A 25098-nucleotide genomic window follows, 5' to 3' on the forward strand; every position below is an offset into this window, starting at 1 on the left:
TTACACATACATGTATACATAACTTTTTCTCCCATTGTCGCGCTGTGTTGTAAGTATCTAGACAGAGTTCTCAGTGCTACACAGCAGGATCTCATTGTTAGTCCATTCGAACAGCAATAGTTTGCATCCATTAACCCCAATTTTACTTTGAAATGAGTGGCTGCTAAGCTACATTCCCCCACACCTTATTTATATGTGTGGTTTTTTTGGGGGGAGAGGCAGATAGGCATTGTACCTGAGGGCTAGATTTCCATTTATTGCTGTTTCATCTTGTTAGGTTTGGCCTAGAATTAAAATCCCTCTGATTCTGCGATAACAGCTTTTAGACACTATGGTAGCAAAAGAACTCTTTTTTTTTTTTTCTTTCCAAATTAAATCTCAGGGGGAGACCAAATATATAAACAAGTAACAGCAAAGTTACTCTGTGTCAGAGGGACATAGAGGTACAAGAGTCCTGTGGGAGTGAGGAGAATATGCCACACCTCCTAGGCACCTCCAGAGGCGCTTAGGGTTCTTAGGAACACACCCTGAACCACCGCTTTAAGTGTTGTGAATCGCTGTCACTAGCATTTTCAGATTTGGTGAAAATGCCTTCTGCATTAGTATCCAAACCACTGAAAATCATTTTCCAACTGGAACTTTGTCCTAGTTGTTTATAGTGATGCTTTACAAGAGGATATGTGTCTCCACAATGTGTGTTCAGTTGTGTGTAGGAAACATGTCACTGTTTTCTTACAGATCGAAAAATGTAAAGTGATGGCCTCCAAGAAGAAGCCCCTGTGGCTTGAGTTTAAATGTGCCGACCCTACGGCTCTATCAAATGAAACAATTGGAATTATCTTTAAACACGGTGACGATCTGCGCCAAGACATGCTTATTTTACAGGTACACTGTTCTCAAGTATGTTTTTCAATTATCTGAAAAAAAGAATTCGGTATTAGATTTCATACCCACTACTGACTCTGTTCTCATTCTCCTGTTCTGTTTCATGAACAGTGATCAAAGATGACATAAGAGAGTTTTCACTGGAGGAATATGGCCACGGACCAGTAGATATGAGATCGAGTGAGCCTCACACTTCTGCCCATTCCCGAGGAGATGCATAGCCGACATTCCCGAGTAGTCAGATATACTTTCCTCACCTAACCTCTTACTTACACACCCCATTCCTAGCATGGTGACACAGAGCAGGGGCATATTTACCCCCAGGCACCCACTTCATTCATATCCACAGACATAGCTACACAGTCACAGGTGCTCTCCTTAGACACATCCCTCTTGATACACATCCACATACCCAGATGCAAGTTACTGGGCTGATAGGAAGGAGACAGAGGTGAACAGGTAGGTGATTGGAGAGGTCATGCAATTAAGTAACAAGAGTAGATGCATTACTAGAACAGAAGGTGTATGGTCAAGGTATCAGTGTTGATCATGTTCGTGTTTTCTAACCTAAACTTTAGCTTTGCACATTTGTGAAGTAATAGTCTCTGTACCTTAGTTGTTCAATACTGTAGAGGCAACATAATTTCTAATATTTAATGTGATTTATTTAAAATGGGCAAACCATGGAATCTAAAATATGATACAAAGGAACTCATAAAACAGAAACAGACTCACAGATATAGAAAACGAACTTATGGTTGCCAAAGGGGAAAGAGATAAATGAGGCGTTTGGGATGAGTGGATACAAGCTACTATATAGAAAGTGGATAAACAACAAAGTGCTACTGTATAACACAGGGAACTATATCCATTATCCTGTGATAAACCATAAGGGAAAGGAGTATGAAGAAATATATATATGTGAATCTCTTTCACATACACCTGAAACTAATAGATTTAATGTAATGTAAATCAACTACATGTAAATAAAAAATAAAAATAGGAGTTTCCATTATGGCTCAGTGGTAACAAACCCAACTAGTATCCATGAGGATGTGGGTTCGATCCCTGGCCTCGCTCAGTGGGTTAAGGATCTGGCATTTGCTGTGAGCTCTGGTGTAGGTCACAGATGTGGTTCAGGTCCCATGTTGCTGTGGCTGTGGTGTAGGCTGGCAGCTAAAGCTCCAATTCATCCCCTAGCCTGGGAATTTCCATATGTTGCAAATGTGACCCCAAAAAGTAAAAAAAAAAAAAAAAGGAAGAAGAAGAAGAAGAAAAATAAAGAGAAGAAAAGAAAAGAATTTTTTTTCATTTTTATTTTTTTTGCTTTTTGACCACACCTGCAGCTTTTGGAAGTTCCCAGGCTAGGGATCAAACCCACGCCAAAGCAGCCACCCAAGCCACTGCAGTCAGATTCTTAACCCAAGGCACCACAGCAGGAACTCCAAAAATAAAATAAACTTTAAAAATAAAATAGACAAACCACATTGATTTAAATGTAGCCTATTTAAAAGGTCATGTTTTCATTTCTATTTCTGTTTTTACTTATTTCTGATATGAAAACAGTAATACCCTTTGTTCCCTTTTCAAGAATGGTGTGCATATTGCCTCAGAAGTATTTCTTTAAAGGAAAAGAAAAAGGAGTTCCCATTGTGGCACAGTGGGTTGAGGATCCAGCATTGCCACAGCTGTGATGCAGGTCGCAGCTGCGGCTTGGATTCATCCTGGCCTGGGACCTTCCATATGCCATGGGTGTGGCCACAAAAAGAAATCCTTCAAACTTTGGGACAGTTTATTAAATTCCCAATAAATCTGCAGAATCTTGAATTATTTAAAGTTGGGCACTTCAGAAACCCAAACCACCACTCTGCTGTTCCTCCCACTTTGAGGGAGAAGTTTGCATTGCCCTTTTAAGCACTATGTTTTGTCGTTGAGGCCCTTTACTTGGCAGGTAAAGCAAGTTTTTTTAAGCCCTCTAAACCTTAGTCTCTTCAGCTGCAGAATGACCCTAATAATCATATCAACACTTGGGGTTAAGCAGGGCTCACCGTAAAACAGCACTCAGCGAGTGTTGTCATCATCATCATTATCGCTGCCTTGGTTTTTTAGCCCAAGAGAGCCTTATGGATAAAACTGTGTATAAAGATGTTAGACTGGAACTTTTTTTAATTGCGGTAAAATACACATAACTAGGAACATTTGAATAGTGGATGAATCATGGCTAAAACCTAACCTCAAAGAAATCCAAACACTTCTTCCCCACCCCTCAGGGACCAAAATTAACAGTCTCCCAAGAAAGGGAAACTGTGGAGGACTGGGTTGATAAAGTCAAGCACAATTTTTGCTTATGTATTTTATGTTCACTTCAATATTTTGGGTTATCAGAGAAGATTGCTTGTTTTTTTTTCTCTCTCTTTTTTTTTTTTTTTTTGTTGTTGTTGTTGTTGCCATTTCTTGGGCCGCTCCCGCGGCATATGGAGGTTCCCAGGCTAGGGGTCGAATCGGAGCTGTAGCCACCGGCCTACGCCAGAGCCACAGCAACACGGGATCCGAGCCGCGTCTGCAACCTACACCACAGCTCATGGCAACGCCGGATCGTTAACCCACTGAGCAAGGGCAGGGACCGAACCCGCAACCTCATGGTTCCTAGTCGGATTCGTTAACCACTGCGCCACGACGGGAACTCCTTGTTTTTTTTTTGTTTTTTTTTTTTTAATGGAGAAGGAAAATATGTATTTATAATGGAAACATTTTTGTGTTTTCATGCCCAGATTCTACGAATCATGGAGTCCATTTGGGAGACTGAATCTTTGGATCTGTGCCTCCTGCCATATGGTTGCATTTCAACTGGTGACAAAATAGGTATGTGGTGGCCTCGGGAGGTGAATGTACCGCTCGACTCGTTTGAAAGGGCCATGATCCCTTCAGTGCTGACAATGAACATCTGAAAAATTACAGTCATAATCCTTATAAAAAGGAAAAAGATGTTCTCAGGCTGGTGAAAGTGACTCGGTTTAAAAGGGACAGTTCGAAAACACTTTAATGCATGATTCGACTCCTTGTAACTGCACATTGAAAGGACCTTAGTGAGAACGTCTTCCTTCATCTTAACTTCTCCACCTCTAAACTTTCACTTGTCTCATTGCTCATTAAACTTCTCTCTCACAGGTAGCATCTAAAAATAGACGGAAAGATCTGTCACTTATTTTAATATCTAAGAATTCACATTATCAAGGCTATGACGTACTCTACTCTTAGGTGCTTTTACAGACATTTCGTTACCAAACATAAGCCTATATGCCTGATACACAATGAGGCCGAACAAACCAAGAGTCAGAGTTTGTGGAGCAGAGAAATGTTTTGCTGCAGGGCCATGCAAGGAGACAGGTGGCTCAAGCTCAAAAAACCCAGAAACTTCCCCCCATCCCACCCCACCCCCCAAAAAAATGGGTTTCAGCAAAGCATTTTTAAAGGCAAGGTGAGGGAAGAGAGTGGTTGGTTGTTGCAAACTTCTTGGTTTAGGAATCCTTTGCTCTTGCATTTGTCCACATGGGTCAGATCAGGATGTTTCTGTACACCTCCAGCAAGACAAATATTACTCTCTGTTCTGCAACTTTTTAATTCTATCTAAATGGAAAAGCCTTATACCTGTAAAGGTTAGAGCCTTGAAAATGGGCTGTCCTGGATGTTTCAGGCTATTGGCAGCATTCTTAACTCAAAGCAAAAGCAACAGAACACAAAGGTTAAAGTAAAAGAAACAAATCTAACATGGAATTAGATTTGTTCTTTCCTATTACAATTTCACATTTTAATTTCAATCAAACATATTTTTATTCAAGTTTCCAATTTGAGAAGGATATAAAATCACTTACATTGGACCTGGTAGTTTAAAAAAAGGAAAAGGCACAGGTGGCCAAGTGAAGAAAGATGTGTTCAGCACACTAATACTTTTGCTTATTAAAAACCAACCCTTTCCTCCTTTCATTCGGGGATATTGAAAGCAGGACCCGAGGGAGTGGGATGAACTGGGAGTTTGGGGTTAACAGACGCAAACTATTGCATTTGGAGTGGATAAGCAATGAGATCCTGCTGTATAGCACAGGGAACTATATCTAGTCACTTGTGATGGAACATGATGGAAGATAATGTGGGAAAAATATATATGTATGACTGCGTCACTTTGCTGTACAGAAGAAATTGACAGAACACTATAAATCAACTAGAATGGAAAAAATAAAAATCATGAAAAAAAAAAAAAAAGGAAGCAAGCAAGCAGGTCCCACAGAACTTCCATACCCTCCTCCTTTCCTTCTCTTCTTCCTACGAAAACCAACAGCACGCCCCTGGAAGAGAGCCCTCTGGTTGAGAAAGCCCCCTGCCCTCCACTCAACAAAGACACAGCCCTTCCTCCTCTGGGTCAGGCACTGGACCCAAGTTCACAGCAGACTATGCCTCTTCCCGTAGGAATGATCGAGATCGTGAAGGACGCCACGACAATCGCCAAAATTCAGCAAAGCACAGTGGGCAACACGGGTGCCTTTAAAGATGAAGTCCTGAGTCACTGGCTCAAAGAAAAATGCCCTATTGAAGAAAAGGTGGGTTCCTCTTTTCTGCACTCTGAGGGCTCCTGACAAGTTGTCGTCATGCAGCAACAGAGGGTCTTGCCAGTGCCCTGCGTCCCGACTTGCTGGTGACGAAGGCCCTTTCCTCCTGACACATGGAGGTTAAAGGGCTTTCCCCTGGTGACACAGCAGATCTGTGAGAACCAGAAGCACTCAGCTCAAAACTCGCTGAATATTTGCCTCTCCTTTGATTATCAAGCCTCTTTGCATACAGTTTGGTTCTGGGAAATAACCTGTTGGCACTTTTTGTGACCATCCATTTTTGTGGTTCAGCAGAAAAATTTAGTTACCGTGGGTAACCTCTTTCCAGCCTGGAAACATTGCAAACCCTGAAAATTAATTTATAATTTACCACTGCACCTGGATCTAAATGGTGAATTATGTGGATGCTGAAAATGTCAGTCCTCTTCCTCAGAAGTACATCTGCTGGGTCCTTCACAAGCTATGTGGTTAGGCTGTCCGGGTGCTGGTTAAAGTTCTGCTGTATAGGACTGGCACTTATTATTTGCATGCGTAGCAGCCTTTGGGGGGAGGAAATATAATTAGTAGCATCTAATATCAGTCTGTCATACATGTGCATTTGTGAACCCATGCATACTTTGAGTGGTCACAAGCAAAACATGTTCACCAACCAAGGAGTCATGATGGGCACTGTGTCATCGGCAGCTGATGCAGAGAGGCAGTGAACCCTGTGATTAAATTACTGTTGTCCTTTGACGCTTGTTGGCCTCCTGCTGCTACTGTGATTCATTGTATTTTCACCTAAAATATAAGTGGTGCAATGAGAAAGTTGGCACTTAATAGATAGAAGATTAAGGAAGTCGGGTACCCCTAACCTGCTCTCTGAAAATGAGTCCCAGAAGAGCATCCTTTGGGGGCTCCTTTGTAATAGATTCACTGGGCTCTTTGGAGTTAGGACTCGACTAATATTCAGATAACATGTTAATTAGTTTCAGGCAGCTGTGGAGAGATTTGTTTATTCCTGTGCCGGCTACTGTGTGGCAACCTTTGTTCTCGGAATAGGCGACAGACACAATGACAATATTATGATCTCAGAAACAGGTGAGTTTATTTACTGTAAGGTTTTCTAAATGTTGTAAAAGATGTATAACATAAAACTTTACCATTTTAACCAGTTTTAAGTGTATACTTTAGTGGCCTTAACTACAGTCACATTTTTGTGCAACCCTCACCACCATTCATCTCCAGAATTTTTTCATCTTCCCCAGTGGGAATTCTGTACCCATTGAACCCTGACTCCCCACCCCTGCCCCCCTCCCAGTGCAGAGTAATTCTTAAATGGAGGTCAAAGTTGGAGCACATATCTAGAGGTCATTGCTGTGCAGGGGGACAGAGAGGTTGTCATCATCCTAGAGAGGACCCAGGAGTGAGTAAGGGAAGAAGACGCAAGAAACAGCTTAAGAAGGACAAGCCCAACAGGAGCAGCTAGAAAGCTAGGAAGGTGAATGTGACCAAGAGTGTCAGAAGGTGCAGACAAGCAACCCGAAAAAGTCACGGGTATCCTTAAATCTGAAATGCTGTGCCTTCCTAACCTATCCCTCCTTGCTGGTTCATTGTCCATTTTTCACAGTGGTCAGTATTGGCTACACGCCGTGACATTTTTCTCTTATGAAACTGGGACCAATTTAAGAGTCTGGAAAAGAGCATCATACTGGGGTCAACCACTCACTCCCTGTGGGAAGCAAGAGATAGTGAATGTATGGACCATCCTTACGAAAGAGCGCTATACAAATGAGAACAGATGATGGGAGTTGTGGCGGTGATGACCAGAGTGGTAGCAACTGACCCAAGGGGAATTCAGGACGATTTATTTCTATGGTGCTACTCACACGTAAAAGGTGACTGTTCCTCCTCCACACAGAGTAAGACACAGTCTCTCCTGACTTCCGTCAAGGGCATGAGAGAGAGTCTTGGGCATAATGATGGCACATAAGCCAGAGAATTTTGATTTATATTTCTAAGAATAATTGTGAGTCAAGAATTTTTTGAATGGCACTTGGTTGTCATTTAAAGAACACCGGAATGATATCAAAACTACGCTTGGTTCAAAGAGTGCTTTGTGGCTACTACTAGACACACCTGCGAAGACGAAATAGATCACAAGCTGATACAACAGAGTAAAAATAGCTCCCTCACCCAAGATAGCTCATTTTCAGGCACATTCAAAATATTTCCAGAAATCAACAAACCAGAGTGTTGTTTGCAAGTGCTTATGTAATGCTATCAGACATTTTCTTCTCTTAAGGAAATCTATTTCATATTGATTTCGGACACATTCTTGGGAATTACAAAAGTTTCCTGGGCATTAATAAAGAGAGGGTGCCATTTGTGCTAACCCCAGACTTCCTGTTTGTGATGGGGACTTCTGGAAAGAAGACAAGTCTACACTTCCAGAAATTTCAGGTAAATGGCTTCCCTTTTGACCATCTACTGGGAATACCAACCAGAGGTGCCTGCAGCCCTTACCTCTCGCTCCCCTTTGAAGCTCCTCTCCCCTGTGCCCACCTCCTCCCCATCTCCTCTGTTCCCTCCCCAAGCCCTAAATGACACTTCTTAGTAATCCCCTCCCTCCTAAAACCAAACAACAAGTACAAGTGTTCCAGAATCAGTGGCATGGGAAGATACAGACCACCAGGATGATGTGGTCCTGAAGAGAGGGCTTTAAGAGCACCGCAAGCAGGGGTTAACCTTTGAATATTTACCTAACCCAGACGTTGCCTAAATGATCCACACTTTACATGTATTTTTTTAGGACTCGCCAACAATTGTGAGTTTCTCTTGATTTTTGCTGCAGGTGTGTATCGATCAGTTACACAAGGGATTCTTTCTTGTCTCTTTTTGTAAAGGGCGGACCCTTCTCTTCATTTGAGGTCTTGTCAGCTCGATGTACTGCAGGGCGTACTGAGAGCTCTGGTTGGTCCTGCTCACCTGGACACCAGCTCCTGCAAGAGTCACCCCCATCTCCCTGGGAGGGTCCACATTCTCCTTTCTCTTTTGTTCCTTCCTGGTCTACATCCCCTTTTGACTGTCAAATACCGGAGAAGTAATATGTTCATGCTTTGCAAATTTAATAACTGTGACTGACTATAACTCAGAAAAGTTACGTAATTACGGCTGTAATTTACCTATTTTATAGCCATACAAACACAAAACGGATCAACAGAGGCAAAGAGTGATTATTTTATATGCACACTGTTCTGTTCTCGGGTTTGTTCTTTTTAAATTTAATTTTGTGGGTAGACAATGTTGCATTAGTTTCAGGCATAAAATGAATCAGTCACACACATAAATATATCCATTCTCTTTTTCCCTAGCTAGGTTATTACATACTATGGAGTAGATTTCCCTGTGCTGCACAGCAGCTTCTCATTAATCACCTATTTTATTCGGTCATATGTAGGTGTTATTCCCACCCTCCCAGTTCTTATCGCCCCCCCCCCCAATGGTTTCACCTGTGGTAACTATAAGACTGGTTATGAAATGTGTAAGTTCGTTTCTCATTTGTACCCCCCCACCCTTAGTGCCTCTTAAACCTGGTTTGATTTGCACTCAGCATTTCAGGAGGAGCTCTTTTTTTCCCTGAGCCTCTTCTAGAGTCCCATGTTAACCTTGGGAGATGACCGGGCCCTTGACTTTCGGTGGAGCAGGAAGTGGGATGAATTGTTTTGAAACCTGTCTGTGCTTGTTTGTTCTCCTGGCTGATTTTCGGTATGGTGGTTACTGGATTTCCCCTCTTTCAGCACAGGGGTGTTGTCAGAGAAACTGAGATCTCTGTGGCCAGATGGTCTTAGGATTTTTAGTGTGCTTTTCTGTGTAGATGCATCTGGGTTTCAGACAATTTCCAGGGATTTGACACATTTCAGTCCTGTTTTTCTTTAAAGTTCAAAATCACATGTTTTGACAACTTCCTAGAAGAGAAAAATGGTTTCAGGAAAAAAAAAAATCTGAAAGAGGTTCATCACTGGAAGGAGGGGGACTCCATTCTCCTCTCCTGGAGGAAGGGTTCATCCGACTGGCTTTGAACAAACACAGCAGCAACAGTGCCATTTAAACACCCAGACAGTCACTTCTCAGAGGAATCTGACCTCACCCCATAGTCTCTCCTTGTTTCTGTGTGTATGTTCTCGTCCTTTTGGCCACTGGTTTTGCCTAGAATGACTGCCCACCTACCCTGTGGTTGACAACATTCCCATAGACCCCAGGGTGCCCGCATCACCCCTGAGATCCCATCTGTCCTTCCCCTTTGGCCTTCCTTGTTGTCACTTTAAATTGCAGAATACTCTTTAATGAAAAGATTTGGCTTGGGGGACGTCCCCCCAAAAATTGCCTCCCTGTCCAGGTAGCTTCCACCCAAAGCAACAACTCTTTGCAGGGAGGCTTTGCTGAGATTTTCCCGCTCCATGTGGGACCATTTCTGTATCCTTTGTGACCGAAGCTTGTTTCTTGAGCTGTTAGAACCTCTTTCCTTAAAGCAACATCTAGGCAGGGTGTGTACCACCAAAAACACACCTTCATACATTTTATTGCACTTTGTGTGTTTTGCAGTCTTGTCACACCCTTTAAATGCTGCACTTTGAGCTGTATACGCAGATCCAGCGTGGCATTGTCGTTGAAAAGATGAGCTTTGGAGCAGACCAACTTGAGTTTAAATCCTGGCCTTGCTCCTTAACAGCTATGTATGTGATGCAAATTATTTGTCCTTCCAGAACCTCGGTTTCCTCACCAGTGGGAGTTCTAAGTCCCACCTCATGTGGGCTTTTTTAGAGATCACTTACATGAAATATGAAGAGTGCTTGCCCCAGTGCCTAGACCACAGCAGGAACTCAATAAACGGAGCCTCCGTGTAACATACAACATAGCGGGTCTTCGGACTTTGAAACCGTTTAGGTTGAGGAACCCTCTAGGAGATCCCGGACAGAAGTGTGGTCCCTAAACCCTGACGGCGTAGCATTGTTCCTATTAAAGATCAAACGGGGGACCAAGCTCTGCCTTCTCTCCTCCCCCCCCCATCCCACCCCCTTGTCTGCTCCCCTTCAAAAGCTTCCCCTCTCCTTACTCGCAACAGGAAAAAGGCGGAACACATTAAAAAATATGTATGTGTACAGTGTTACATATGCAGAATTTCCAAAGTTTCCAGCTTGACCAAGATGAGCAGCAAGTTTTCTCATCATTTGACTCAGGCCTGCTGACCGTTTGGGGGGTTTTTTTACATGCCACTTACGAAGCCTTCTTCTAAAAGGTTTTCTGTTTCCTCGCCTTATGCTCCCTTTGCAAGAGGAAGCCCTGCAAGGTCAGGAAGCACATCTCCAAATTCCCTCAACAGCACCCCAGGATCTTGTAGAAGAAAACTGCCGATGATTTTCTAGATCGGCTGGGAAAGGTTGTATGTATTTACATTTTTGGATTGAAGTCCTCCCGTCTCTAGCGAATTGCTAATTTTGAATCGATAAGGTCAATGAATGCGGGCGGCAGCTTTGAATCACCTGTTCTGTTCAGAAGGGTGGAGAAGAGCTGACCTTTTCGTTGAGGGTGAGGGGAGCCTTCTCCACAGAGACTTCCAAATCTCCCCAGCTAGTGGGAGAGGATGGGACTCGGGAATGAACGGCTTCTGCCACCTCCCTCTTCATTCCAAGATAGCTGGTCCCCGCCCCCCCCCCAGGCACACATTCATGAGTTATTTCTAGAGTGTGGGAGAGCTCGGGAACAAACCATAGTCAGACCAAAAGACACAAAACCCAGGCCTCCTATTTGAACCCAAGACTGTCTGTCTGCCTGGGGAACCAGGGGCTGCTAAATCAGATGCACTGCAAGGATGATGATTTTGATAAATAAATTCCTAGAAAAATCTCTCCAGTGCAGACGAGATAAAAAAGAAAAGTGTTCTGCCCCCTGGGAATGAATCTGTTTGAAATTTCACTTAACAATCATAGAACATGCTCACAGGCAAATACATTGATATTGCTGGCAAATGAAATTTTGGCTTGCCTTTTATTTTATGTAAGAATGTGTGGTTTTTCCCACAATCATAAAAGTAGTAAATGCTTCCTTAAAAAAAGAAAAAAAGCCAGCAAAATATTAAAAATATCAGGATATAAAATACACACTATCCCACCTTCCAAAAATAACACTGTCGACATTGTGGTGGTTTTCCTCCATTCTATTAAGTATTTGGTCTTTTACGTAAATAAGCTCTTTCATCAATGGAGTAATTGTAGGTTTAAACGTTTTAAACTTTGTGCTCCTCATTTTTCGTTTTGATTAGGCAAGTAATGAGGAGGGGGATACTGTCATTGGAAAAACGCTGAATTTGAGCTGGAATCTGACTTCTAATCCCATTTCAACCTCCAGCACCTTAAAGACCCAGTTAATCAGAATTTGGCTAAAAACTGAACTGAAGAAGCAGATACGATGTTACTCCCTCACTTTAAACTGTTTCTGGAGGCGTCTCTTCTCCTCTCGATTAAAATCTGAACATCTCAGCTTGCCCTGCAGGGCCTGGTGCTCCCCCTCTCCCACCTCCACCTCCAGCCTCACCCCAGGTACTTGCCTTCCTTCTCTCACTGGATCAGGCACCTCCTCAACATCTTCCCCCACACTACCCCCTCCCCTCTCACAGGGGCTAAGTCTCCATACCCTCCGTCGCTTGTCCCTCCCTTAACAGAGGTAGCGCTGGGCAGCAGGGCCAGGACCAACCTGGATCCCGCACGTGGGGCCGAAGGCCAGGGAGCACTCAGTAGCTATCTGCTGAGGGAAGGAGTGGCTGGTGGAGGAGCAGTCCCTGCCCCAGGGAGGAGGTGGATGAGGCTGGATAACTCCTTGGGGTTCTTCCTTCTCCACAAGGCAGCAAACTGTCTGAGTTCATGCAGTGGTAACTCAGGCCCACTGAGGGCCAAGCTGCCATTCATGGACGTGTTAATGAGCCTTCAAGATGCAGCCTGACTATGCAGACATCTGGAGAAGTAAACCTAACTATGAAATCTAATGTTTTAGTAAATAATGCAGACATGTGTCATCTGGTTTCTATGCACGTTTTTGTAGAGATTTCCTTCTGACATAAACATTACAGTTTGTTCCCCGTTAGAGCAGCAGTCATGCCAGTAGGACACATGGTATAAACCTATAGGATACATTAATTACAGGATGGTTTTCAAGGAGAGTCCTCAGCCTTGTACAAACAAGCATTTTGAAGACACTCTTTGTACACAGTAGGCATTCAGCAAATGTGTCAGATCAAGCTGAAGAAATCAGGGAAACTAAACAGCTCTTCACGTGCACAGCCATACGCAGCAGGCCCTTTGATGAATGCACTTAGAAGTCACTTGTCCCTAGATGTCACTCTTAAGAAGTGTTTGATGGAGAGAAGTCTGGAGCCCGTTCGTGGTGCTGCTTTCATCCAGCAGGCCCAGGGGCATCAGGCCCTGCCGGGTCACCAGCACGGGCAGTGTTGTCCCCACGCCAGGAAGCACCCAGACCCTGTAAGCAGCAGGCTCAGCTCCAAGCCCAGTCTCTACACAGAGTCCTGGCCTGGATTCTTAAGAACCTTCAAAGTCCATCTCTGCTGACATTTCACACTCAGCTCAGATCCTGGGCTATTGTAATGACTTCTGCCTCAGTCCCTGCGCCTGTTAACCTGCCTGTAGGACTGGGACCTGCTCCCCGTGGCCAATGGCCGTGCCCAAACTCAAGTGCTCTCCCTGACCCCAGCCACAGCGGCCAGCGGGACCACAGAGACCGTACCACCTGACACTCTTCTGAGGCCCTGAGGCCACCTCACCCCTACCGCCTGTTCCTAGTCTCTGCCTCCGTCTTCTTGTGTGGTGAGCCCTGCTCTTGTCTACACCGCTGTCTAGACCTGGAACCTGCCAGGCTACACTTTCTCAGCCTGACACTCCATCCCATTGTGATTTCCAGACCTGTTTCTCCCTACCCGAGAGAGCACACTCATTCAACACACTGCCACCTTTTGGGTCCTGTGCCAGGCCCAGAGAAAGCTCATGTCTTTAGAGTCTAATCCCCTTCAGATACAACTGTTCCCTAATCCACCCTGCTTTTAAAGCAATGAATCTTGCCCCCAGTTGAACTTGGCCTCTGCCCATGAAGTGTTTGTTCATCATACATTTGCAGATTGTCTACAGTGTGGCAGACACACTGCTGGCACAGGTGACATAAGCAGAGAGATGTGCACAAGCTTTATCGTGAGGATTTCAACAGCAGAGAGCATGATTAATCATGCCCTGAGGGTGGAAAAGAGTTATAGAATGAAGGGAGTATGGGGGGGGGGCATTAAAGTCTGAGTTCAATTTCATTTTGCTAGGAAGATGCAGGGACAAGAAGGAAGAAGAACATGAGAAAGGGTGTGAAGCAAGTATTTAGTATCAGTATTTTAGGAACAGAAAGTACCATTGTTCAACATGGATGGAACCTAGGAATATATAGGAGTGTATGGAATTTGAGGGGAGAAGGGAAATTTGGGTCCAGTTTGAAGCAGACGTGTGCTTGGGGGGCAGAGAGCAGAGCAAAGATGTCACTTGGAGCTCAACTGATTTCATTGCAAATTTCTGTGATAAAGGCCTAATGTAAGTCAACAGGAAGATGATGAGTTCGTTGACTAGCTCATAATCATTATATACTGAGTTGATGAAGGCGTTCCTCTTGGGATCTGCATCCTGGCGGACTAATGAGGTCGAACTCAGCCTCCTCCGTGCAGGTCCAAAGTCTAGCACTTCCCTCTCTCCAGGCTGTCCATCGGAAGATGCCCCCAGAGAGGGCTCTGCTTCATCCACTGCTAGGAGCTTGAGAATGTTGGTGTGATCTCTGTGCCAAATACAGACCTGCATGCAGTCTGAAGAACTGTTAGGACTTAGATAAGCTTGACATATTTTATCAGTTTTTTTGGTCAAGATACGAATACAAGACTGGAAAGATGGCCTTGGATTGGACTTGCGTGTTAGTCCACCAGCCTGTGGGGTCACTCAGCTCCAAGATTAGACCCCTGTTACTTTTAAACATTTACCAAGGATAACCTCCCAACTGATGTCACTCTCTCAAGGTTTAGTTTCTCTTGGAGAATTGTTTTGTCTACCATCAGAGTATCATCGAGGACATTGCTTACCACCTTACAAAGTGCACTCTTTATAAAGATCCTCTTGCAAAATCTCTATCAGGTCTTAAGAAAGCTGTAGAAAAGCTGTGTTTCTCCTAAATAAACAGGTTTTTTTCTTTAATCTTCTGAACGTTGGATGAACATTTGTTTTTCCTCTTGGCTGTATATATAGTTGAAGACCGCCATTAGCAAGTTCATAGGTTTTATGATATATAGTTTTAAATTAGTCTCTTTTTCCAACACATTATGGATCATTTCCTGTATTATTCCCTTGGCTTTTTCTACCCACTTTTATTTCATGTCATTGTGATTTTTGTCTATCTGAATAATCCACCTTCATCTCTTTTTGGAACAAGGCTAAAAGGTAAATAGACACACACACACACACACACACACACCCTCCATACAATCTATTTAGAATATTGACTAAAGTAGGGAGTTCCCATTGTGGCACAGTGGAAACAAATCCAGCTAGGAACCATGAGGTTGTGAGTTCGATTCCTGACCTCGCTCAGGGGGTTAAGGATCCAGCGTTGCCACGAGCTGTAGTGTAGATCGCAGATGAGGTTCAGATAGACAAGGTTTGGATCTGGCTTTGCTGTGGCTGTGGTGTAGGCTGGCAGCTACAGCTCTGATTCGACCCCTAGCCTGGGAACCTCCATATGCCGCAGGTGCGGGCCTAAAAAAAAAAAAAAAAAAAATAGAATATTTGACTAAAGTAGAACAGTTTAATTGTAACCTTTAGGTTTCTAATGGGCTTCTAACTATATATTTGAGAAGATGGCCGTACGGCCCTTCCCCTGTGGACAGCGAGTCTAAGAATCATTTCTGAGTCCTGAAAGATCACCCTCCTAATTCAAGCTCCACAAATGCATGGCCACGCATCAGACACACTCTCCTCTCAGATGTATCAGAAAATGCTCCTTCCTGTATGACCTGGTCTGCTAAGCAGCGACCTCCTCTGTAGGTGAGAACATTTCTTCTCACTGATGAATATTTGTGAGTGTTTCTTCTCTCTCCTCTCAGCCCCAGATTCTTTTTGGGGAGTTTCTGTTTTATGGCTCTGAGGTTACTTCCTCCTTTTTAGTGGAAGCGTTTGGTTTTAAGCAAAGGGAGGCCTGTTCCATCTGCCCTCGGTCTGTCTAAAGCAGCCACCGCTCCTTGGTAGTTAAAAGAAATTAATAGATTGGGCATAGATAGAAAGGATTGTGCTTTCAGTTTGGTGAACTGATAACCTGGGGCCAGTGAATGAATCTGGTCACAGCGTTGACCCTGAAATGGTCATCAGTTCCTTTGTTCCTAAGACTTAGCTGAGAGGTAGCTCTGTAAAAGCCACCCTTTCCTTTGGTTCCAGAGGCTGTTCTTAAGGCACTTGAATCAACTACGAAGCAAAGAGCAGTTGTACTGTGCAGGTTCGGTCTGCTTCTTGGCCACCAGGTAGAGTGTTCCAGCCAGTGAGGTTAACAATATTCCACTGCTCCCCATGCTCACCCTCAGTAACAAGTACCTTAAACTAAGTCGCCAGCATCAGGTTCTTCCCTTAGCCCTGCTTCCCTGCTCAACAGCACGAAGCCTTCCATGGGCAGCTGAGAAGGACAGAATGAGGATGCGTGAGGTCACTGCCAGGCGACCCTGGCGGAAGGGAAAATTCTGTTGTTACAGCCGGTAACGCCTGTGTTCTGTGCTTCCCCGAGCTCCCCAAGCCACGGCCTCACAATCCCTCAAACCACAGGCTTTCTGCACTGAGGCTGCATGGTCAGGATGCTCGGACAGACCCTGTGGCTGAGTCTAAGGGCAGAAATGAAACTCCCGGGGTGGGCGGAGCAAGTGCCCAGCTGAGCCCCTCCTAGTGAGAGAACCACTTGCCAGTGTAGCCCCTGTGCCCTGCGCTTCCATCATTCTGCCCATCCCCGGGGGCCGGCACCGAGCACCCCCCTCCATCAACACTGGTGGGAGTGGGGCTCATCTCCACACTCAGCTCACACACTCCTAGGTCTCTGCTGTCGAAGGAGACTATTTGGACTGGAGACCTCAATGGCAAGGTGACTTCAGCACTGAGAAGTGTGTGCTCACTGATACCACTTGGCGTGCTGTCGATAATAACAGCCAGCCACTTACAGAGCAATTGAATCTCACCACCAACCACATGATTTGGGTATTGTTCTTATTATTCTTATTCTAAGCTGAGGAAACCAAGGTCCAGATAGGTTAAATCACTCCTCTGATGACAAAGAGCTTGTCTGTAAGAAAGCTAAGATTTGAATCCAGGCAGTGAGGTGTGCATCTCTGCTTCTCACTGCTGCTCCACACACCTTTAAGCAAAAGATCATTAAATCCGGGAGTTCCCATCGTGGCTCAGTAGAAACGAATCTGACTAGCATCCATGAGGACACAGGTTCAATCCCTGGCCTCACGCAGTGGGTTAAGGATCCAGCGTTGCCATGAGCTGTGGTGTAGGTCACAGACATGGCTCGGATCTGGCATTGCTGTGGCTGTGGTGTAGGCCGGCAGCTACAGCTCTGATTCGACCCCTAGCCTGGGAACCTCCATATGCTGCGGGTGCAGCCCTAAAAAGACAAAAAGAAAAGAGAAAAAAATCATTAAATCTGTACCAGGTCTGTAAGTCTACACAGCCAGTCAGAATTTAGACATTGTGTCTGCCCAGTATTGGGACAAGCAGTTAAATTTTGGGATGAAATTTCTTTCTCATAGAAGTGACCCTTGTGTGTGAACATTAGAAATAACCAAATAGGAGTTCCCGTCGTGGCGCAGTGGTTAACGAATCCGACTAGGAACCATGAGGTTGCGGGTTCGGTCCCTGCCCTTGCTCAGTGGGTTAACGATCCGGCGTTGCCATGAGCTGTGGTGTAGGTTGCAGACGCGGCTCAGATCCCACGTTGCTGTGGCTCTGGCATAGGCCAGTGGCTACAGCTCCGATTCAACCCCTAGCCTGGGAACCTCCATATGCCGCGGGAGCGACCCAAGAAATAGCAACAACAACAACAAAAAGACAAAAGACAAAAAAAAAAGAAAGAAAGAACCAAATAAATCGGAGCCAGCAGAAATCTCTTACATAGGTAAGAGGGCCTTGGAGGGCAACAAGGCAGTTCCCTTCCTCTAGTGGGTCTCTCTGTGGCCACAGCAGTTGGTGAATCAGGGCACCGCCACTTAAATATTTACCGAGCACCTATGGCTTGGTGTCATAATAACCTGACCTTAGATTAATTTTCCTTCTCAAAAACTCTCTATTAAAGAGTTTGACCACACAGTGGGCTCAGACAGCAGGAGGTTTGCCTGGAGCTCCCAGAGTATAGAAGGATGAGAAATAATTAAAAATCAGGATGTGCTCTAATTCAAAATCAAAAGGCATCTCCCTCCCTGCCCTTGCGAAAACTGTGTGGGCATATTAATGAGACTGTTGCCTGAGGTGAAGTGTGCCCCTAGCCTGTGTAATTACCAAGAAATGAGAGAGACTTCAGTGGGGCCTAGGGATGAGCAAAAGAAAATGATTTCCGGATGTAAGTGGAGTCATTAAGAATGCAAGAGTGCTAATGCACTGGGGCCGCTTCCAGGGGGACAAGTGGTGCCCAGGCCATGGCAGGAACAGCCCGAAGAGTGTCCGGGGTCTTTTGAGCCTCTTGCTTCGTAAAGGAAGTAGAGAGGAGACACAGTTGACCTACCCCGTGGGTAGGGAAGGGAGAGGACCAGCATTTATGGAACCTCCTCATGTGCCTGCCTCTCTGCTGGGCATTTTATCTATATGGTCCCACTTAAAAAAATACCACAATAGGAGTTCCCATTGTGGCTCAGCAGGTTAAGAACCTGACAGAGCATCTGTGAGGATGCAGGTTCAATTCCTGGCCTCATTCAGTGGGTTAAGGATCTGTCATTGCAGCTCTGATTCGATCCCTAGCCTGGGAACTTCCACATGCCAAAGGTGCGGCCATGAAAAAAGAAAAGAAAGACCACAACAGTCCATGGGTTTTTGTACCTGGACGGGGTGATGCATACACAATCCAGCTGGGACATTCATAATGACACAGTCCTGACCCCCATTTTCACTGTAGCTACTCTGCCACATGCAGGTGACATAAGAAAAGATCATCTAAAAGCAAAAAGAAAAATCACTATTAACATTTTGGCCTGTAAACTTACATTCTCTTTTTCTACGTATATATTTTCCGTTCATTTACCAAAATGGGATTCTACTACATGTATTGGCTTATCCTTGCCTTTTAACACAGACACTTTTATATGCTTATTAAATATTCTTCTACAGGGTCATTCTAGTAGTTAGAGAGCATGCAACTGTAGACACTTTGATAAACCCTTTCTATCCATCTCTGCTTTTAGGATATTGTGGCGGCTTTCATGTTTCCACAATTTTGAACAATGTCCTCATGAACATTCTTATAGTTAAATCACTTCAGAATTATCCAGATTTTTAAAAGGCAGATTCCTACCAGGGAAACTGCTGGGTCAAAAGGATGCAGACATTTTCAAAGTCAAGTTTATTACGGCATAATTCACAGACAAGCAGCATTCCGCCTTTTTAGGTGAACTGCTCTTTGAAGTCTGACAAATGCATCAGTTATGTAACTACCACAATTAAGTTATGTAAGATTGATAAGTTATCAGTATTTTAAGGCTTCGGAAGCATGTTAGCCAGTTGTCTGCTGATAAATGTGTACCTGTTCCCATCGGCCATCAGCCTGTGAAGGGTGCGCATCTGCTATCATCCCAAAGGTTTTTTTAAAAAAGATTTTCCCATTTGGTAGGTAAGTGTTTCCATCTCATTTTAAGTTACATTTATTTGATTACTAAGGAGGTAATGACTTTTTTTATGTTTATTATCTGGTTTTATGCCTTAGAGTGCACAAGGATATAGACTATATCCTTGGCCTCTATGTCTAGCCAGCTGTTTATCTCTTTCTTATTGGTTGGTATCAGCTGTTGGGGGCTGGAGGTGAAGAAATGATCTGTCATGTTGCAAATATGTTTTCTCTTTTTTTTTTTTTCCCCGTCTTTTTGCCATTTCTTGAGCCGCTCCTGCGGCAAATGGAGGTTCCCAGGCTAAGGGTCTAATTGGAGCTGTAGCCACCAGCCTACACCAGAGCCACAGCAACGCGGGATCCAAGCCGCATCTGCAACCTACACCACAGCTCACGGCAACGCCGGACCCTTAACCCACTGACCAAGGGCAGGGACCGAACCCGCAACCTCATGGTTCCTAGTCGGATTCATTATCCACTGCGCCACGACGGGAACTCCAAACATATCTTCTCTTGTCATATACCTCTTTTAATATGGTTTATAGCTTTTTCTTCCTCAAAAATTTGAAGTTTCCATCATCTCTTCATCTTTGCCTTACGGATTGGGCCTGGGCAGTCAGCTACTTAAGTCCTTCCTTTCTCCTTCCCTGATTATTTCAATATTTTTCCCTTTTTACATATCAATGTTTGATTCTCCTGGGATTCATTTTGGGGTATCACATGGAGAAAATTTTATTATCCCCCCCCCAAATTATGAGCCAGTTGTACCAGGTCAAATAATAGATCTTTTCTCCACTAATTGGAAAGATCATCTTAGCTATATATTTAATACATACTTAGCTATGTCTCTGAACTCTCCATTCTGTTCCACAAAATTTTTTCTTTTTTTTTGGAAAAGAAAAGATACTATTTCACACAGTTTTAAATATTGTTGTTTCATGATCTGCTTTATATCTAGGTTAACATCCAGGGTAGCAAGCACTGTTTTTGTTACTACATTTTTTCAAAATGTTGTCTCAGTCCCTCATTATTCCAGATGAACTTAAAACCGTATGGGAGTTTAAACATCCAACAGGAGTTTTTATTTAATTTTCATTGTATTTGTAGATTAATCTGAGAAAATGTTTCTCTTTATATTAAGCAGTTTTATCAGTGAGAAACACGCTGTGTCACTCCACGTGTCCCAGATTTCTTTTACACGCTTCAGTAAATTTTTATAGTTTTAAAAAATGGATTTTGCATGTTTTGTGTAGGTGTTTATCTCAGAAATCATGGGGCTTTTGTTACCATTACAGCATCTGTCCTTTCATTTTACTTTGTTGTTTTATGATTTTCTTTTTTATTTTTAAAGTTTTATTGAAGTATAGTTGATGGACAACATTGATAGTGTCCGCTGTACAACAGAGTGATTCAGTTATACAGTTACACACATCCATCCTTTTTCAGACTTTTTTCCCATATAGGTTATCACAGAATATTGGGTTGAGTTCCTAGTGCCAAACAGCAGGATCCCGTTGGCCAGTCATTCCATAAACCACAGTGTGTATATGCCAATTCCAAACCCCCAGTCCATCATTGCCCCCACGTGGCCCCTTTGGTAACCATGAGTTTGTTTTCAAAATCTGTGAGTCTGTTTCTGTTTTGTAAATAAGTTCATTTGTTTCAATTTTTTTTTTTTTTTTAGATTCCACATATAAGTGATACCATATGATGTTTGTCTTTCTCTCTTTGACCTTGCTTAGTATGATAATCCCTAGGTCCGTCTATGTTGCTGTAAATGGAATTATTTCATTCTTTTTTATGGTTGAATAGTTTTCCACTGTATATATGTAACACTTTTTTTTTTGCCTTTTCTTGGGCTGCTGCCCGTGGCATATGGAGGTTCCCAGGCTAGGGGTCTAATTGGCCAGAGCCACAGCAACGCAGGATCTGAGCCACATCTGCCACCTACACCACAGCTCACAGCAATGCCAGATCCTTAACCCACAGAGCAAGGCCAGGGATTGAACCCGAAACCTCATGGTTCCTAGTCAGATTTGTTAACCACTGTGCCACAACAGGAACTCCCACATTTTCTATATCTATTCCTCTCTCAGTAAACATTTAGGTGCTTCCATGTTTTGGCTATTGCATAAAGTGCTGCAATGAGCATTAAGGTGCATGTGTCTTTTTGAATTATGGTTGTCTCTTGCTATATGCCCAGAAGTATGATTGGTGGATCATATGGTAGTTCTATATTTAGTTTTTCAAGAAAGCTCCATACTGTTTTCCATAGAGGTTGTACCAATTTACATTCCCACCAACAGAATAGAAAGGTTTTCTTTTTTTCACACCCTCTCCAGCACTTACTATTTGTAGACTTTTTGATGATAGCCATTCCTGATGGTGTAAAGTGATACTTCACTGCAGGTTTGCTTTGCCTTTCTCTAATAATTAGTGATGGCGAACATCCTGTCGTGTGTTTTCTGGTCATCAGTATATTTTCTTTGGAGAAATATCTATTTAGACCTTCTTCCCAGTTTTTAATTTATTATAGTTGATTTACAATGTTGTGTCAATTTCTGCTGTACAGCAAAGTGACACACATTCTTTTTGCCATATTATCTTCCAGCATGTTCTATCACAAGTGATTGGATATAGCTCCCTGTGCTATAGAGCAGGACCTCATTGCTTATTCATTCTAAATGTAAGTTTGCATCTACCAACATCAAACCCTCAGTCCATCCCACTCCCTCCCCATCCCCCTTGGCAATCACAAGTCTGTTCTCTGTGTCTGCAAGTCTATTTCTGTTCTCTAGACAGGTTCATCCATATTTTAGATTCCATATATGTGATATCATATGGAATTTGTCTTTCTCTTTCTGACTTACTTCACTTAGTATGAGAATCTATAGTTCTACCCATGTTGCTGTGAATGGCATCATTTCATTTTTTAATGGCTGAGTACTATTCCAATGTGTGTATGTACCACATCTTCTTAATCCATTCATCTGTCAATGGACATTTAGGTTGTTTCCATGCTTTGCTATTGTGAATAGTGCTGCTATGAACATACAGGTGCATGTATCTTTTAGAATTGTACTTTTGTCCAGATATGCCCAAGAGTGAGATTGCTCAATCATATGGTAGTTCTATATCTAGTTTTCTGAGGAACCTCCATACTCTTTTCCATAGCAGTTGTACCCTTGTACATTCCCACCAACAGTGCAGGAGGGTTCCTTTTTATCCACACCCTTTTCAGCGTTTGTTACTTGTAAACTTAATAATGGCCATTCTGACTGGTGTGAGGTGGTACCTCGTAGTTTTGATTTGCATTACAAAAATTCTGTAATAGTCAGTGATATTGAGCATTTTTTCATGTACCTGCTGGACATCAGTATGTCTCCTTTGGAGAAATGTCTATTTAGGTCTTATGCCCATTTTGCAATTGGGTTTTTTCTTAATGAGCTGTATGAGTTGTTTGTATATTTTAGAGATTATGCTGTTGTCAGTTGCCATGTTTTGCAACTATTTTCTCCCATTCTTTAGGTTGTCTTTTGGGGGTTTTTGTTTGTTTTTTATGGTTTCCTTGGCTGTGCAAAAGCTTGTAAGTTTGATTTGGTCCCATTTGTTTTTATTTCTACTCATTAGAGAGATTGATCTAAGAAAACATTTGTATGGTTGATGTCAGAGAATATTTTGTTTATGTTCTCTTCTAGGAGTTTTGTGGTGTCTTATCATATGCTTAAGTCTTTAAGTCACTTTGAGTTTATTAATGTGTATGGAGTGAGGGTGTGTTCTAGTTTCATTGACTGATATGCAGCTGTCCAGTTTTCCCAGCACCACTTGAAGAGACTTTTTTTCCCATTTTATATTCTTGCCTCCTTATGTGTCTGGGTTTATTTTAGGGCTCTCTCTTCTGTTTCATTGGTCGGTATATCTGGTTTTGTACCCGTACCACAATGTCTTGATTACTGTAGCTTTGTAATATTGTCTGAAGTCTGGAAGAGTTATACCTCCTGCTTGAGTTTTTTTCCCTCAGGATTGCTTTGGCAATTCTGCATCTTTTATGATCCATATAGATTTTTGGATTGTTTGTTCTATTTCCGTGAAACATGTCATTGGTAATTTGATAGGGATTCATTAAATCTGTATATTGCTTTGGGTGCTATGGCCAATTTAACAATATTATTTCTTCCAATCCAGGAGCATGGGATATCTTTCCATTGCTTTGAATCCTCTTTATTTACCTTGGCTAGTGTTTTATAGTTCTCAGCATAAGTCTTTCACCTCCTTGGTCAGGTTTATTCCTAGGTATTTAATTTTGGGAAGTGTGATTTTAAAAGGTATTTTTTTATATTCCTTTTCCAATATTTGTTAATATACAGAAATGCAACCAATTTCTGAATGTTAATCCTGTGTGTTATATCTCCATCTGTTTGTGTCACCATCAATTTCTTTCAACAGTGTTTTAGCAGTTTTTAGAGTACAGGTCTTTTGCCTCAGGTATGTTTATTCCTAGGCACTTTATTCTTTTTGATATGATAGTAAATGGGATTGTTTCCATAATTTCTCCTTCTGATCTTTTGTTGATAGTGTATAGAAATGTGAGAGATTTCTGTGCATTAATTTTGTATCCTGCAACTTTACTGAATTCACTGATGAGCTCTAGAATTTTCTGGTAACATCTGTAGGACTGTCTATGTATAGAATCATGTCATCTGCAAACAGCAACAGTTTTACTTCTTCTTTTTTAGTTTAGATCCCTTTTATTTCTTTTTCTTCTCTGATTGCCGTGACTAGGACTTCAAAACTGTGTTGAATAAAAGTGGTGAGAGTGTACATTATTGTCTTATTTCTGACCTTAACAGAAATTCTTTCAGATTTTCACCATTGAGAATGATGTTAGCTATGGGTTTGTCATATATGGCCTTTATTATTTTGAGGTAGGTTCCCTCTATGCTCACTTTCTGGAAGGTTTTTATCATAAATGGGTGTTGGATTTTGTCAAAACCTTTTTCTGCATCTATTGAGATAATCATATGATTTTTATTCTTCATTTCATTAATGTGTATCACACTAATTGATTTGTGGATATTAAAAAATACTTGCATCCCTGGGGTAAATCCCACTTGATCATGGTATGTAATCCCTTTAATGTATTGTTGGACTCAGTTGGCTAGTATTTTGTTGAGGATTTTTGTGTCTATATCCATCTGTGATATTGGCCTGTAATTTTCTTTTTTGTGGTATCTTTTTCTGCTTTTCGTATCAGGGTGATAGTAGCCTCAGAATGAATTTGGGAGTGTTCCTTCTTCTGCAATTTTTTGGAATAGTTTCAGAAGGATAAGTGTTAATGCTTTGCTAAAACTTTGATTGAATTCACCTGTGACCTATGACGTCATCCAGCCTTGGACTTTTGTTTTTTAGAAGTTTTTTAATCACAGCTTCCATTTTGGTACTTGTGATTAGTCTGTTCATATTTTCTCTTTCTTCCTTGGTCAGTCTTGAAAGAATGTACCTTTCTAAGAATTTGTCCATTTCTTCTGGGTTGTCCATTTTATTGGCATATAGTTGTTGTAGTAGTCTCTTATGATCCTTTTTATTTCTGTGGTATCAGTTTTAACTTCTCCTTTTTTATTTCTATTTTTATTGATTTTAGCCCTCTCCCTTTTTTGCTTGATAAGTCTGGCTAAAGGTATATAATTTTGTTGAT

The 25098-nt window shown here is 42.6% G+C and overlaps 1 protein-coding gene across 7 annotated transcripts in view; it reads left to right on the plus strand.

Moving 5' to 3' along the window:
* The window catches only part of PIK3CG (phosphatidylinositol-4,5-bisphosphate 3-kinase catalytic subunit gamma), a 43602-nt gene that overhangs the window by 11538 nt on the left and 6966 nt on the right, over positions 1-25098 (plus strand). For 4 of the 7 annotated variants that reach the window (XM_047752225.1, XM_047752228.1, XM_047752226.1 and 1 more), the window contains exons 6-10: positions 739-885; positions 3657-3747; positions 5350-5480; positions 6458-6569; positions 7774-7931. In XM_047752225.1, coding sequence (XP_047608181.1) covers positions 739-885; positions 3657-3747; positions 5350-5480; positions 6458-6569; positions 7774-7931 — 639 coding nt within the window. The other 3 variants (XM_047752231.1, XM_047752230.1, XM_047752229.1) reach the window with 3 other exon arrangements.

The sequence above is a fragment of the Phacochoerus africanus genome, chromosome 11, assembly GCF_016906955.1.
Source record: "Phacochoerus africanus isolate WHEZ1 chromosome 11, ROS_Pafr_v1, whole genome shotgun sequence".
Classification (NCBI taxonomy): Eukaryota; Metazoa; Chordata; class Mammalia; order Artiodactyla; family Suidae; genus Phacochoerus; species Phacochoerus africanus.